The sequence below is a fragment of the Homalodisca vitripennis genome, chromosome 2 (genome assembly GCF_021130785.1).
Source record: "Homalodisca vitripennis isolate AUS2020 chromosome 2, UT_GWSS_2.1, whole genome shotgun sequence".
Lineage (NCBI taxonomy): Eukaryota > Metazoa > Arthropoda > Insecta > Hemiptera > Cicadellidae > Homalodisca > Homalodisca vitripennis.
The window spans coordinates 187,010,478-187,025,802 of record NC_060208.1 but is presented as its reverse complement, the minus strand read 5'-3'; the positions used below and the strand labels follow the sequence as shown (position 1 = coordinate 187,025,802).

The window sequence follows — 15,325 nt, the reverse complement described above, 5'->3', positions numbered from 1 at the left end:
AGATAGCAAGTGTCCGGTCTGTCTGTCAGGAAACACTAGCGTTATGAAGAGAAATGTCCAGTAATCAGTGGTAATTGCTAGACTGACAACAAGGAAGTGTCCGTACTCTCAACACGAATATACGTATTGTGGACGTCTCAAACTATGTATGTAAGCAAACACAATAGCAAACATATCGTTTATAATGGGATCTACTAGACACAACAACCGGGAACTTTTAAATTCAATCGTATCTTATTTGATATGGATATGTTTGGACGAGTTCGTTACTAGCTTAATTCAATAAAAATATGTTTAAAGGGTGTGTCACAAACTACTGTGGATAATAATACTAATTATTGCAAACAAAAATATCCTATACACATAGGTTAAGAAATGTTTCATTTAGCTGGTAGTCATCGTTTTGTTTTGTTTTTATAACAAAATATCCCTAGAACTAATAAAGCTACAGTTACCAACCTTTGCACATGGTTATGAAAAGTAAGAAGAAAATTAAAACAATAATCGTGGAATTCGCTTGAATATTAACAAAACGGTGCCTGTTAACAAAATTTAAAGTCAAATATAAAAAAAACCTCTTAGTACAGTTATAAAAATTTACAAGATACCAAATAAATATGTTGCAGTTTTTATAGCAATTAAAACGACGAAAGATTATAATTTTTATGGTGGAAATTGTGTCTGGCATAAAAAGAAAGCCATTCAGCTTAATTCATATAGTTTCTTTCCTATAAATTATTTAACTACAGTTCACCATGTACTCTAGTGTTGACAACAACTTGCAGCATGTGTGATGGAGTGTTTGTAAACACTTCCCACACTCCGTTTTTGAGATCCGGTATGTATCATATATATATCCTGGCGTAGAAACAATAATTATACTTGTCTTGTACAAGTTAGCCACCCAATTATATATATATATATATATATATATATATATATATATATATATATATATATATATATATATATATATATATATATATATATATATATATATATATATATATATATACTAGCTGTTTCCCGCGGCTTCGCACGCTTTTCGTAAGTTTTGCCCGCGTATGAGCATTTCTGGTTGAAGTAAATTATATTTCCAACCCCGATGTAGATTTTACCTTGATGTCACGATCAAGAAAATATGTCAAAAATGTATTGTACATGCATAATGTATTTTATTACAAAGTGGTCTACCACTCAACCTTTAAGTTCAACCAAAAATTTAGTTTAGACAATTATACATCATAACTTAGCGCCTTCAAATAGTGTTTCACTGTTTAATATACGTATCTATCTCGTAATTGCAGGTTATAATGTGCAGGCGCTTTGAAAACTTTTCTTCATTTTATTCGTTTATATTCACGACATAAGCGAATAATTCAGATAATAACTATCCTATCTTCTAAGTTAGACTAAATTACGGATACATGTGAAATTTGATTGAAATTGGTTCAGTCGTTTTGGAGTTTATTGGCAACATACATCGTGACTCAAGATTTTTATATATATAAGATATATACAAAATTTGCGCTTATCAATCATGGCATTCATTAATTAGATCTGGTCTGGAGTGTAATGGACAACAGGTGATTAGCAGAAATCACAGAGTAACGATAGTATATATTAGTAATAAACTCAGTATAATGGCAAGAATTTTCGTTTAAGTTAACCACGTTGAGTTCCTGATCTGACTTAGTTATTGAAAACATAGATTTTTTCTTTTATTTATGCATTCGGAATTTCGAGTCCGTTAACAATGCATTATTTGTCCAATCAGCATTATCCGTTTCTTGGATTGCGCGCGCAGTTATAGTCAATAGTAAATACCCCGGTGATTTATTTCAAGGTTGTATTATCATTAGAAACTGCCACACAAACAGGCAATGCTGACAAAAGTGTGTACATACAAGCATGCATGTACCAGATGCTCGTTGTGTATTTTGACACAGTTAGTAACCGAGAGCGTGTGAAGGCGACGCGACACGGCCGCCATGCTACAGTAGATGACATTTAACGAACGGTCCACAAATACTGGGGTAAAGGTAAAGGTCAGGCCTCGTTATGATGTTATTGCTTCCATTTCCCGGCGCCACGTCGATCGGTGTGGCCTTCTCTTTTTGCGAGCCTTTCACAGAATAGTTGTATATTTTTACCAGACCGAAGGCTATCACACTAGTTAACTCTCACTATCAACTGGCCTCCATATGGAAAAATAGCTTGTGTTCTGAGATTATGTCTGTAAATAGTGTTTTACGGTCGGAATATTTGAACTTGGTGTTTTGAACGTGAGATGGCAAGTTGTCAATGGTCATCTGTCATATCCGTCGCTGGTTGCCCATATCATACGCGGACGGTTCAATTTTAACAATCTTAAAATGTAGGGAAATATTAATATTTTGAGAGAACTAAGAAAGAATCAAGGTAACTCTGTTTATCTAAGGAAAGAATCAAGGTAACTCTGTTTATCTGAGTAAAGAATCAAGGTAACTCTGTTTATCTGAGGAAAGAATCAAGGTAACTCTGTTTATCTGAGGAAAGAATCAAGGTAACTCTGTTTATCTGAGGAAAGAATCATGGCAACTCTGTTTATCTGAGGAAAGAATCAAGGTAACTCTGTTTATCTAAGGAAAGAATCAAGGTAACTCTGTTTATCTGAGGAAAGAATCAAGGTAACTCTGTTTATCTAAGGAAAGAATCAAGGTAACTCTGTTTATCTGAGGAAAGAATCAAGGTAACTCTGTTTATCTGAGGAAAGAATCATGGCAACTCTGTTTATCTGAGTAAGAGGTTGACGTGAAGTTATAAAACTCAATGATTATTTCCTAAGAGTTTTTGGAAAGGATTGAATTTTTCTATCAGCCGACTGCACCAAAGCTTTTGTTGGTGATGTGGGCCCCAGGTTCCGTCCAACCGAACACAGACTCGAAGTTACGGCAATTCTACTAAAGAGCCGCCCGGGCGGTACGCAGATCTACCTCTACTCTTGGCAGTCTCAACAGCACTTTCAACATACTAAACTGACTGTACAGGAAATATTGTGTAAAATTTATTGGCAATGGTTGTTTGGCAAAGTACGGTATAAATATTCATACGGCACTACTGTCTTCAAAAGTCAATTGTTCCGGCCATAATAGCCGAGCCAATAGCCTGGATTGCCTATTGTTTGTGGTGCACAGCGGCGGGGAGTCGCCGGGCCTCGTCGAGCGATACCATAACTCGAGCCACTTCTCCATATAGTAATCCAAATGGAGAAATTGAGTTTGTAAATGAACCCAATATACCTAGGAGATCTTGTGTTAGAATTTTGTTGCCCGACTGAAAAGGATTAAAAGTTGAGTGATTTTATCTCGATAATCCAAAATTCCTCTTGTCTCCTACATCTTATCACGGAGCTTTTTATTAAATCTTAGGAATGGTGAAGTCCAATATAGCGACACCAGCCATGTCTTCTTCAGTGTTCAAGAACATGACATAACATCTCTTAGTTTCATACAAAATATCAAATAACTGGCATTTCCCAAGGTTTAGTTAATTCCTTTTGAGGTTTTCAAAGACTATTCCAGTTTTCAAAAAGTATAGTAAATTGTCTGTTCTTAATAAGAATAAACGCAGACTTATATAATAATTTTAAATAACAATAAAATCTTTGAACGTTTGGTCCATAAGAGGGTGGTAGATTTCCTATCCAGTCGTTATTTCTTATCTGAAACACTGTTTGGGTTCATACAGAATTAATAGACTTCTAACGCCATGTTAAGATAATTATTTATTCTTAGCAGCCACCAACATGCACCTATTATTTCATGCAATCATGTATGTGTTTGATAACGTAAATCATAGAACTTTTGTGTGTTTGATGTTTTCTGGTGATAAGGGCATAGAGGTTCAGGGCATAACGTTTTCAGTGTTTGCGAGTAGTAGCCTACAAGTGCAGTAGCAAAGTTCGCTTCTAGTTACCACAGGCGTACGTACCTTTACGATGGATTCTTGGCCACTTTTTCATTCTTGGCCATTGTATATGTCATTGATTTTAATCTAAATTTACAAGGACGTATAATACTATTTGCGGATGGCACTGTAAAGGCTGTTCTAGTAACTTATCAACAGACAATGTGATAAATTTTAAATCACGTTTTTCTAAGAATGGCAACTATTTTAATACTGAGAAAACTATTGCCGATTTTTGTCCATAGGTTCCTCAAACTGAAATTGTTGATGTCATTGATGATGTTGCTGTTGAATAAACCTGAATTTGATTTCTGGCTCTCAATATAGATTCTTTCTTTATTTGCCTTATTGGCTACACGAGTAAATTTCAAGCGTGCATTGACTTTTAGGATTTAAAATACTAGATAGCCTACGTGCAACAGTTAGGAACTGTATCTATATTAAGAAACATTTTTAGTAATAGCATTTTCTTTTACTTTCTTAATGAGTTGTGTAGCACCATTTAATAGTTATAGATGCAATTAGATACCTTGTGACTAGTTACGACTGGCTAGAATTTTAATATTAGTTGCTTTGATATTAGATTTTACAAAATAAAGTCTAACGTCTGTTACATAACATTAACGAGTGATTTTTGAATGGTTTTCTGTTAATATTCAAGTATGTTAATTCGTATATCGCTAAATAACAACTATATAATATATAACTAGAGAATAGATATAACGCATAACTATCTATTTAGTCGGATTTAATGTTCAAAGAGTTGACTGACAATATAAGTTTAGCTGTAATATACGACGTTAATTGAAAGGTACTTAAAATGTGACTGTCAACCGATCAGGGAAATGCAAAAAATAATTGTTCTTAGGCTAAGCGTCCGGTGTCATGACTATTAATATATCAGTTTTCCGGTTCTGGTGTGAACCTAAGGTACTTTTAGTTTCATGTTGGCCTTAAACCAATATATGTTAAACCGGAACTGCCAATAAGACACATCTGCTTGCAAGGGGACAGAGCTGTATCGTGATTGGTCTTTTTATCACAGGCTACAGCTTTTTGACAGTTTGGCGCTATCTTCTGTGTTAAAATTAGTTTATTCCTAGCTTATTCGCAGGTTTCTCGTATTGGTCTTGGATTACATTATGGATTTTGTGAAAGTACTTTTATTTCTCAAAGTTCTACTGTATTACGTGGTTGGCTTTGTTGCGAAATTGATTAAAACGTAAATAAAAATACATTAGTACTTGGCTTTAGTTTATGTAAAATATTGCGGTATTTTAAAAGTACTAGAAATTAAACCATGACCTTGTGTTAGGAAATTTTAAGACCTTCCAGAGGAACCACAAACTAAATAGTAGTTTAGCGCCACAGTCATCCAAGATTTGTTCGTTTCGGTTGATCATAACACTCAATACCAATGCAGGGTTATCATCGTAATAGGCTTATTAATAAAATATACTCCAAAATAGCAAATTTGAGTACGACGGTTTGGACTTTTCTCTTACTCTATTGTTTAAATTGGCGCTACCAAGTTAAAAAGTTACCGTCGTATAACTTCAATGTAAGTGGTCCAATTTGTGGGGCGATTAAACAAAAACTTAAAAATGGTTTCTACATGATGTTCCACGTACAATCCGACAAATGCTTGACTGTTGAAAAGCTATAACTGATTACTTATTTTAAACCTTTTTTACAAGATGTAACAACAAACGTTCATCCAATCGTAGCTGAATAGTAATTTGAAATTTCTATATACTTTGCTGGATTTTTAAAAAATTATTCTATGTACATTCTCAGGGCCTCATTGGTCTAGGGCATCTCGCCCACTGCTGACCTCAGGGTCTTCCTTAGTTTACAAGGATACTGTCATGTCTAATGGAGATCGTGCCGTCGAAGAACCATATGCGTAAGTAAAAGTAGGAAAGTGCAGCGACGCCTCAGTTATCAGGGTCCCTGCGTCTGTAGTGTACAGGGGGTGTCGGTGCCTGTGGGCTGTTGGTGGGCAGTCTGCTCGGGCAGAGGCAGGAGCAGGCCCACGCTGTCAACTGCCTCCGCGCGACATCGTTCTTGATTGTAACCCGCCATTGGTATGGCATTTTTAAATGCTCAAGAATAGGAGTTGCGGCAGATTGTGACGTAGTAGTACTGTAATAAAACTGCAGGCCGTGTGTCAGCTGTTTTAAGAGTTTACAGACCTTTCCTGTATGAAATCGCGTTGAATGGAGACTTACCGGATTTCCCTCCTGGACCATCGAAATAATGTTTAAATGTATGCAGAGAAATTGTCTTTAAGGAGAATGACTGAAGTTAAAAAATAATACCACAAAAACTGCAGTTCTGAGTCTCTTTGACACAAGAATGGCCAATATTTGTGGTGTATACTTAGTTATTCTTGTGGTGCAGGAAGGAAGCGCATAACAGTCAGAGGGAGAAGGAGAATTAGCCGCTGCAGACAGATCTGGTAGAGTGAGGCAGGTGCTGGAGCGACAGATGGTAGCGGTCGAAGGCGACCTCCACGGTCGGCGGAGTTATGTTCTTATAAGGCAGTTGATAACGATAGCAATTTGGGCGAACAATGTCAGTCGGTCGGGACGTGTATGCCGCGGGCTATACGGCACCGCCACAACCCGCCACAGAGCACATCTTAGGGCCACTACTGGTAATCCTTGTTGCTCGCGATCCTTTCGTGCCGTCCTAAGGCTAGTGCTCTCCTCTCGAGTACCCTGACCTCGGCGTAATGTTTCTGGCCTCAGAACCCAGATCTCTCACTTACAGTAGGTATACAGTAGAGAGAGAGAGAAGCACTGAAGGATCAAATCTTTAACATTCACTGAAACGTAACTAACTTGTGATAATTCAATATTAAAATTGTGTACATTATTTAAATTAAAACGAATGATCTGTTTCAAGCTCTTAATTAAATTTACTGCGACAGATGAGACGTAACTGTAGCACGCACCAGCCAGAGGATGGCTGGGGCGCCGCTAAGTGTTGTGTGATTGGCCATTTCCTGCCAAACAGAGCCTACGGCTGCGGTTAAGTGAGGTTTATACTTCAAACTGGTAAACGACAGTTATCGTTGTACTATTACTGTATTGATACTCTGACCAGTGGACGTTTCAAAGCTACGCGAGGGCATTCAAGTGACATAATAAGACGATTTATGACAGAGAAATATTCCCGAAAAGAAGGTAGATGCCAAAGCCGAATTACCTGAATTCTCAATACACCAGTTTCCACTGTAATAGTGGATACGTAAATTTGGTGGCGTAGAGAAATTTGTCAAGAAAAAAAAAATAATTTCGTATGCTGTATGTCTTGGAAGGTTTTGGGAGGACAGATCGAAATAACCCTAAGAAGAAAAATATGGAGGAGTGCAAACTTATGAAGTGTTTATTCAACATTTTGAAGAGGAATGATCTCGATGTCTACCTCTCCCGTCTTTTTAGCTACGCCCCTGGGAGTGGTGTTTGGCTTCAGCTTTCCGACTGTTGTTTGTCTTCTGTGAAGAGTGGACGTGTTTTGTTTGTGGTTGTCATTACTCAGTAGTGTATGTCTGCTCACTCAGCTTTTTACCACTTGTAAGATCCTGTAATAATAACACGGAACTTTGGAATCCCTTCGCATGTCATCGGTTTGTACAATCGGCATATTGCCGAATAGTTGCTGGTAATTACTGCAGAAGTACAGTCTTCGGGATCGACTTGCACCCGGTGGTTTTGTACTCAATAATGATTTGCATAGTGCTTTCGTGCTATGCTGAGCTTAAATTTTAGATCTTTAAGGTGATAGCTGTAGTGTGGCCATACGTTGAATGGGCTGATGTTGCTACTGGAACATCAACATTACAAACCTGATGTTATTTAGAGCGGGTATTGTGAGTTACTCGTACAAACGACCCCGAGACACATTGAACTGTAATATTGAATCTAACTGGAATCTGCAATCTCGATTTACTGTGCAATTTTGGAGTGGACAGGAACGCTGCCGGGAATATTTACGGTTTACGATGAAGATTCCATAGCGAGTATCAGATTGTTTACCATCGTTTTGATAAATATCCGTATCCACAGAATGGGCCGTTTTTGCTACCGTAGACCTGAAAGTTCAGGACTTTCAACAATCAAGTAAGCGTCCCAAGCATCCATTAGATCGGAAAAGATCGTGGAGAGCATTACGTCGTCGCTGCACAAGGCCTCTTATAAGGGAACTTCTCCCGGTGCGAGAATATCCATAGAATAATTGTCTCCAAACTATACTGAGGTTAATGTTAAAACTGTTACACTTGATGTTGAAGCTTTAATTATCTAACAGATGCTATAGTTGTTAAATGAGTGTCAGCCATCGAGACAAAATACTGAAAGTGGTCTGAAAGTTGCCACTTTTAATCTCTGTACCTCCTTTACTTGAGCTCGTTAGCAAGCGTACGTTGTACTATCATATACATATTTGAAGGTTAGAGTGTCCTCTGATAGGGGAACTTCTGGGGAGAGAACTTCTCCCGGTGCGAGAATATCCATAGAATAATTGTCTCCAAACTATACTGACGTTAATGTTAAAACCGTTACACTTGATGTTGAAGCTTTAGTTGTTGGTGCTATAGTTCTTAAATGAGTATCAGCTAACAGGAAAAAAATACTGAAAGTGGTCTGAAAGTTGCCACTTTCAATTTCTGTACCTCCTTGACTTGCGCTCGTTAGCAAGCGTACCTTGTACTATCGTATACCAGTTTCAAGGTTGGTGTCCAGGTAAAAAACATGACCTGTAAAAATTATTTTTGTACATTCTTAATGCTTTGCTACCTTCCAATTTTGGACCCTACCAGAACTAGCGTGACTGAAGTCGCTTTCGTTCTTAAGGGGAACACTACGTTTCGAGATCTGCAATCTGATCTCTTCTTCAGGTAAATAACTAACCTAACATATAATTACAAAATAGGTTAAAATAAACAAATCATACCAGAGCGTTGTGACACGCGTTAGTCAGGAATCACAACCACCATGTTGTGTTTCAACTTCACTAAGTCTAAAACATGCACATAATAAAAAACAAAACAAATTAATTAGTGTCAAAATAGCAAATGTCCGAAAAAATTCCGTTTCCTTCACAATTCTTCCATCGTAAAAAACGAGCTTCAAACAAAGAATACTATATCGTCTTTAAGAAAAACTAGTTTTTGTACCTATAAAACAAAATTTGGATCTCGCCTCCCGGACTAAGAATAGATCTCACGTCAAAACGTGTAAGTTTTAAGATATTAGGTGATAAATTTAAAACATTATAATTAAATTCGAAATTTGAAATTATTACTTCACCAATGCCTAACAACTGTAAGGTTTTTCTCAGAAGATAATTCAAATATTTCAGTTATTTCAATATCAAAATATTTTCGCAAAGTTGAGTTTCTTTTTTCCAAAGTTCAGAAGGCTATAGGAATAGGTATTATTCACAAAGGCCTCCACAGATCATAACGATAATGAAAAGAGGAAAAGACAGAAGTTTAAGCTGGTCAACCAGCAAAGTTTTCATTGAAATCTGTAAAAAGATGTCTTAAAAAACTAATAGCTAAATTGTTGTGTACTAAATAGGCAAGGGTTATTCCAAAATTACACCTACTTACAAGGATTGGTCCATTGTGTTTTAGCTAATGTTTACAAATACACTTTGGAATTGACTTTTTATATTCAATGTATATAATTACAACTGATAAAGGTTGGGCCGTAAATATCATTGTATTATACTTTGTTCTGTTTTTTATTATTATGTATTAAGTAAATAATGCATCCGTGTTGTTATTTAAAAAAATTAAAGAAGTATATTTAAATTTAGGTACGGGTAATTGTTTATATTTTGTTAACTAATATAATTCTTTTGTGCAGTTTAAACCCCGGCCTTGACCGATGTTGCAATGTACTAGTAACTCGCAAGGCTAGAATGGTACTAACTTCTCCTACGAGTTAACATTACCTCGCCAAACAAGGTTGTTTATGTATTGGCCAACACTTCACCTCCGCTTTATATTCATTGTTAGCTCTTACTCATTGTCATTCATTTGTCGTTTACTTACGTGCGAAATTTAGTTGTTATTTTTGTTGCTTTAGCTTCAACAGGATTTTTGTAAAACGCTACAGAATGACATCATCATTTCGGTTTGAAAATTTAAGTGACGTTTACTACAACATTAAGGATATGAAGAAATCCTCATATCCTCAGAGATAATGTTATTCAAGAGTAAAAGATAAATACATGGGGGCAGTCAGTACGGTCGTGGTAAGATAAGGGTTTCTCATCTCAACTCAGTTGGAAAAAGTTCAATAAAATAGCTCAATAAAAAGTATAAATTGTTTAAAACGTTGCAAATAGAAGACAGTGAATGGATGTAGGTTGTCATTTTGTCCGACTAACGAATGTGAAATTATTAGAGATAAAAAAATCACTATCGTGTCTCATTTAGATTGCTTAGCTCAGATTGGTGAATTTGTACAATTTCCTCTATCTTATCTTATCATCGTATCTTTTGATTATTTCTCAGAATCGCTAAAATTGGTGATCGAAATACCAGTGTCCACAATTGTGTGTGCATTGTTGCAAGCATAATTAACTATCAACCTATCTATCTCTATGCCATCTCCTGAAATGTCTTATTGAATAACAATTCAAGTAGATAATTGGTTTCTGAAGAAAAAAAAACTTCTGACAGTAATGTTACTTTCAGTCCTTCTTTTAATACAGTATACTAAAAGATTTAGATCCGTATGAGTGTGTTTGGAATATATCTCTATTCTAATTGTTTCAACAATGTAGCAGCAGAGCCGTAAGCCTCTAGAACTTATCCGGCAATATCGAAGTTTCATAGTTAGTTGGATGGCGTATCTGAATTGAGCAAAGGCTTTATGTGAACCCAGCATGGTAAACCATTGTATGTTTTACCTCAGTGGGGCCAGTTCCGGACTCAGATCCTGTTCTTATTTTACTCTATACTGATGACAGCGCTTGCCCAATTTTGTACAGTGTCAATCTGTGATCAATCTTCAAATATTAGTCATACTTTGGGAAGTAGTCCACATAGTTACTGGTACGTTGTACTAAATATCTGGGCTCGAAATTTTTCAGGGCATGATCTTTTGAGTCATCGATTTCATAAGTGATTGCCTTGACTTCTCCAATCAATTACAAAATTTCCACCAAGCAGTGAAGTTCTACGAATTGTATTGTGTGTACCCCCATAAGTCCTACAGAGCAACATTTTAGGGTGCAAAATCAGCAAGGCCCAATCAAATGTATAGATGTACTGGAAAACATTAAGACTATGTTTATTAGTTGAAAATCGATGCCAGTTCTTTTCTTTGGAAACAAACTAATAATTTTGTTGTATGCACATTTGTGGAGTATCTTTCCATTCTTGTATGAAACACGTATTTCAGTCAATTAACATTAGCAGGTGTGAGCATTGATAGCAGACTCCTTTACCTCTTCTCTGTGCAACACTGTTTTAGTCATACACTTTTTTCTCACGAATAATTTTCAATGCATTCATTATTGGGTGAAATCAACTCAAAAGTATATTATAGTGCAAATAGTTATTTTACTAAGAAGAATATATTTTAAGCGACCTACATTATATATTTAATATTTCAATATATTTCTTTGTTTGAAGTTAATTTTCGACGATGGAAGGATTGTGAAGGAATCACGATTTTTCCGGACATTTGCCATCGTTCAGTGAAACAAAAAATCAGTAACACTTCGTTTCAAGATCTGACATCGAATACCATCTTGTTTCTGCCGTGGCTTCTGGTCAGTCGTAGGTTTTTTTTAGGTAGTTTTTTATTAAGTGCATGTTTTAGAGTTGTGGCACACAACATGGTGGTTGTGATTCCTGACTTAGGTGTGTCACAACGCTGTGGTATGATTTGTTTATTTTAACCTAGTTTGTAATTATGTATTAGGTTAGTCATTTACCTGAAGAAGAGATCAGATTGCAGATCTCAAAACATAGTGTTATTGATTTTTTTGTTTCACTGAAGGATGGCAGATGTCCGGAAAAGTCCTGTTTCCTTCAATATATTTATTATTAGTCTTTATTATTTAAAGTTGTGCCAGAAATGAAAATACTATGTAAGAAACGTGGAAAGTAATGTAAATTAGTTGTTTGAATAAACAACTGTGTAGTTTTATAAATTAAATGCCATTTGTGGGTGCTACACCGATCAATGAAACCGGATAAAAGCAATTTAACATAGCACAAGTTAATAGTGTAGTATTTGAACATAATACAGTGTATTCATTTCTCCATAGTTTATATTATTTTATGGGTTTATGTGCTGATCCACACACTTTTGTCTGACAGGATCCGGCCCCAGACTCCCCGGGAGGTGATAGACATGTGTCGAGTGTGTACGGCGGTTACACCAGGCGAGCCTCAGGTCACACTCGGCAGCGACAAGTCCTTCACCTACGACTATGTGTTTGACATGGGACAGAACCAGGAGGCCATCTACGAGACCACGGCCAAGTCACTGGTGGAGGGCTCCCTCGAGGGTTACAATGCAACAATCCTCGCCTATGGACAGGTACGGAACTTGTATCTCAGAGATCTTAATGGGTATTTTGTTTTATTCATTTATACTGTGGTGTTAACTGTAGAAGCTAACTGTGGTGTAAAACACATTACACATGTTGTATACATATTTAAAGAACATTCTTTTCACACATTCCTTAAAATTAAGTTTGGACTGAAACCGGATGTAACTTTATTTCTTGTACCCTTATAATACAAATGTTTGCTCAGAATATATTTTTCTTTTTTACCTTTTACCTGCATTCTGCATAAAATACTATATACATTTACTTCAGTTTTGTAAAATTTTTGAATTGTTATTTTAATTGTATTATTATTTTTTTCAATAAAATATTAAACTTTTCTAAACATTATAATTTTCTATTTAGTAAATGTTGCTATAATGCATATCGATAACATGTGTAATTTTTTATATCATATTACATAATTATAATTATAGTTCAAATTGTAGTTTACCATAAAATTAAAAATATATTTAAATGTTTTATTTTGCAAAAATGGCAAAATAGTGAAGGTAATATAGCACACAAGCATATATATTGTAGTTATGTCTTGTTATTTTTATACATGATATAATTCTTGAAGAATTAGTAACACAAATATTTATTCAAAACATTGCCAGTTTTGGAAGTAAAACAGTATATTACTTGTATACGAAGAGTGTAGTTGTTTGAATCTTCAATTACATAATAACATTTAAGTAAATAAATAGCTGTGCTATATACGAAGAAGAACTGAACAATGGAAACAGCAAAAAAGTTACTTGTACTCCTGAATGGGTGATGTAACTGGGCCTCCCATATCCACTGAAGAGAGAGCAGAAGGCTTGGGCAGATCATCAGCTAACATGTATGCTGGTTTCACTCTGTAAAAGCTCATACAGAGCTTATGTCTGTTCATTATGGCAGTGAAGGTTTTTCATATCTTTGAAGTACATATGGTGGCTGCAGATATTTTCTTATGTTATCAATCATCCCATAGAAAAACATGTGAGCATGAATTTAGGTCTTGGAACACAAAAATAGTTGGTTGGCAGTGACGAGATAAAAGTATTGAGCAAAGTTTGACCATGTATTTGGAAAATTTTTATTCCTTTCTTAAAAACATTTTTTAAATCTACATTTATTAGTGTTTGTATTAGTTCTGTAATTTAAATTTCTGAACAAAAAACTGTGTTTAACAATAAGTTAATGTTCTATTTTTGGCAAATTTTTTCTAAAGGCTTGCAAAGTGCTAAAAACAACATAGGCAACTAACATGCCACCAGATCTAAGGACAAGAAGGGTTTCTGCAAACTCAGTGTCACTATTATAGCTAGCTGTTTGAGACTTCAATTATATCATATGATTTAATTAAATATGAAGCTATGCTATATACTAAGAACTCTATGTTTTAATAACAAAACCAAAGTCAACTTTCAATAATGCAAACAGAGCAAAACAATTCAAGTACAGTGGCATATGTGGTTATCATAATTACGTAAAACACATGATTAATGTCATCACATCATAAACAATTGTGTATACTAACGCTTAAATAACCAGTTTTTTTTAGTAAAATATTTTTTTGAATGTAAATTATATGACTATATGGAATACGTTTAATGAATAAATCTCATTATTTACTTAATAATGTACTTAAAATATTTGTAGATTGATTAAGAAAACAATTTTCTATGTAAACAACAACTACTACATATTGTGTTATAACAAAATCACTTATTGTCAGTATACATGAAACTGTGATGTGCACTTGTCAACTGTATGTTGAAAACATATAAATTTTAAAGATTTATATGTTACACATGCTAGGCTATATTTTACAAATATAAGTTGCAATGCAATGTGAATGTAATGAAGACAATATATTTAATTTAAAATAGTAACTTAATGTATAAGCTAGTAAATTGTGTTCAATATAAAGAGCATAATATATTGAAATTATATATATATATATATATATATATATATATATATATATATATATATAGTACTGTAAATGATTAGATTTTACAGTTTGTATACTATATAGATTTAGTATATAAGAATTCATAAATTGTAAATATTTTAAAACTATTCTTTAAACAATACACTTGGCTTTCAGACTGGTTCGGGTAAAACATACACAATGGGAACCGGTTTTGAAGTGGACATAGAACAGGAGAATGTAGGCATCATCCCCCGAGCCATCAACCACCTGTTTGACGGTATACAGAGGCAGATAGCCCAAGCGAAGGAGTTGGGAGAGACCCCACCTGACTTTTCCGTCCAGGCGCAGTTTCTGGAGCTTTACAACGAGGAAGTCATAGATCTCATGGATCAGACGCAGGATTACTCTTTAACTAAGGTATGTTGAATATTTTATGATAATTTGTTACTGGTCACGATTTTCTTGTGAGATCGTTAAAAGACTTAGCACTTCCTTTTCAGTTTTGATTTTATTGAAATAGTCATACTATTTTTTCTTCTTCATCATCTTGTTTATTTCACAATGTTTTAAACCAGTACTGGGGGTCAGGGGCTGTTAATTTTTGGCATCAAACATTGATTGTCGATTAGAGGTATTGTTCAATTAAATTTACCCTTAACCAACAGATTATTTATCAATACTGTCGATCATGTATTATATTGACTCCCTGTTTTTTCAAGAAGGTACGAAGCTGTGAAGATTCCTTATATACTTAAACCTAAAAGATCTTCTTCACGGCTCTCAGAGTGTGAGGATATACAGGATGGTCGGTGGAGTGGATGGTCTCCACCTTTTCTCAAGATAATGTAGAACAGTCAGGCTGGAAGG

At 35.2% G+C, this 15,325-nt stretch overlaps 1 protein-coding gene across 3 annotated transcripts in view; it reads left to right on the top strand.

Annotated features, from left to right (window-relative positions):
• LOC124355147 (kinesin-like protein KIF21A) overlaps window positions 1-15,325 on the top strand; it is a 214,866-nt gene that overhangs the window by 95,529 nt on the left and 104,012 nt on the right. For all 3 annotated transcript variants that reach the window (XM_046806127.1, XM_046806126.1, XM_046806128.1), the window contains exons 2-3: window positions 12,299-12,521; window positions 14,633-14,875. In XM_046806127.1, the coding sequence (XP_046662083.1) occupies window positions 12,299-12,521; window positions 14,633-14,875 (466 nt within the window). The remainder of the gene's footprint in view (window positions 1-12,298; window positions 12,522-14,632; window positions 14,876-15,325) is intronic.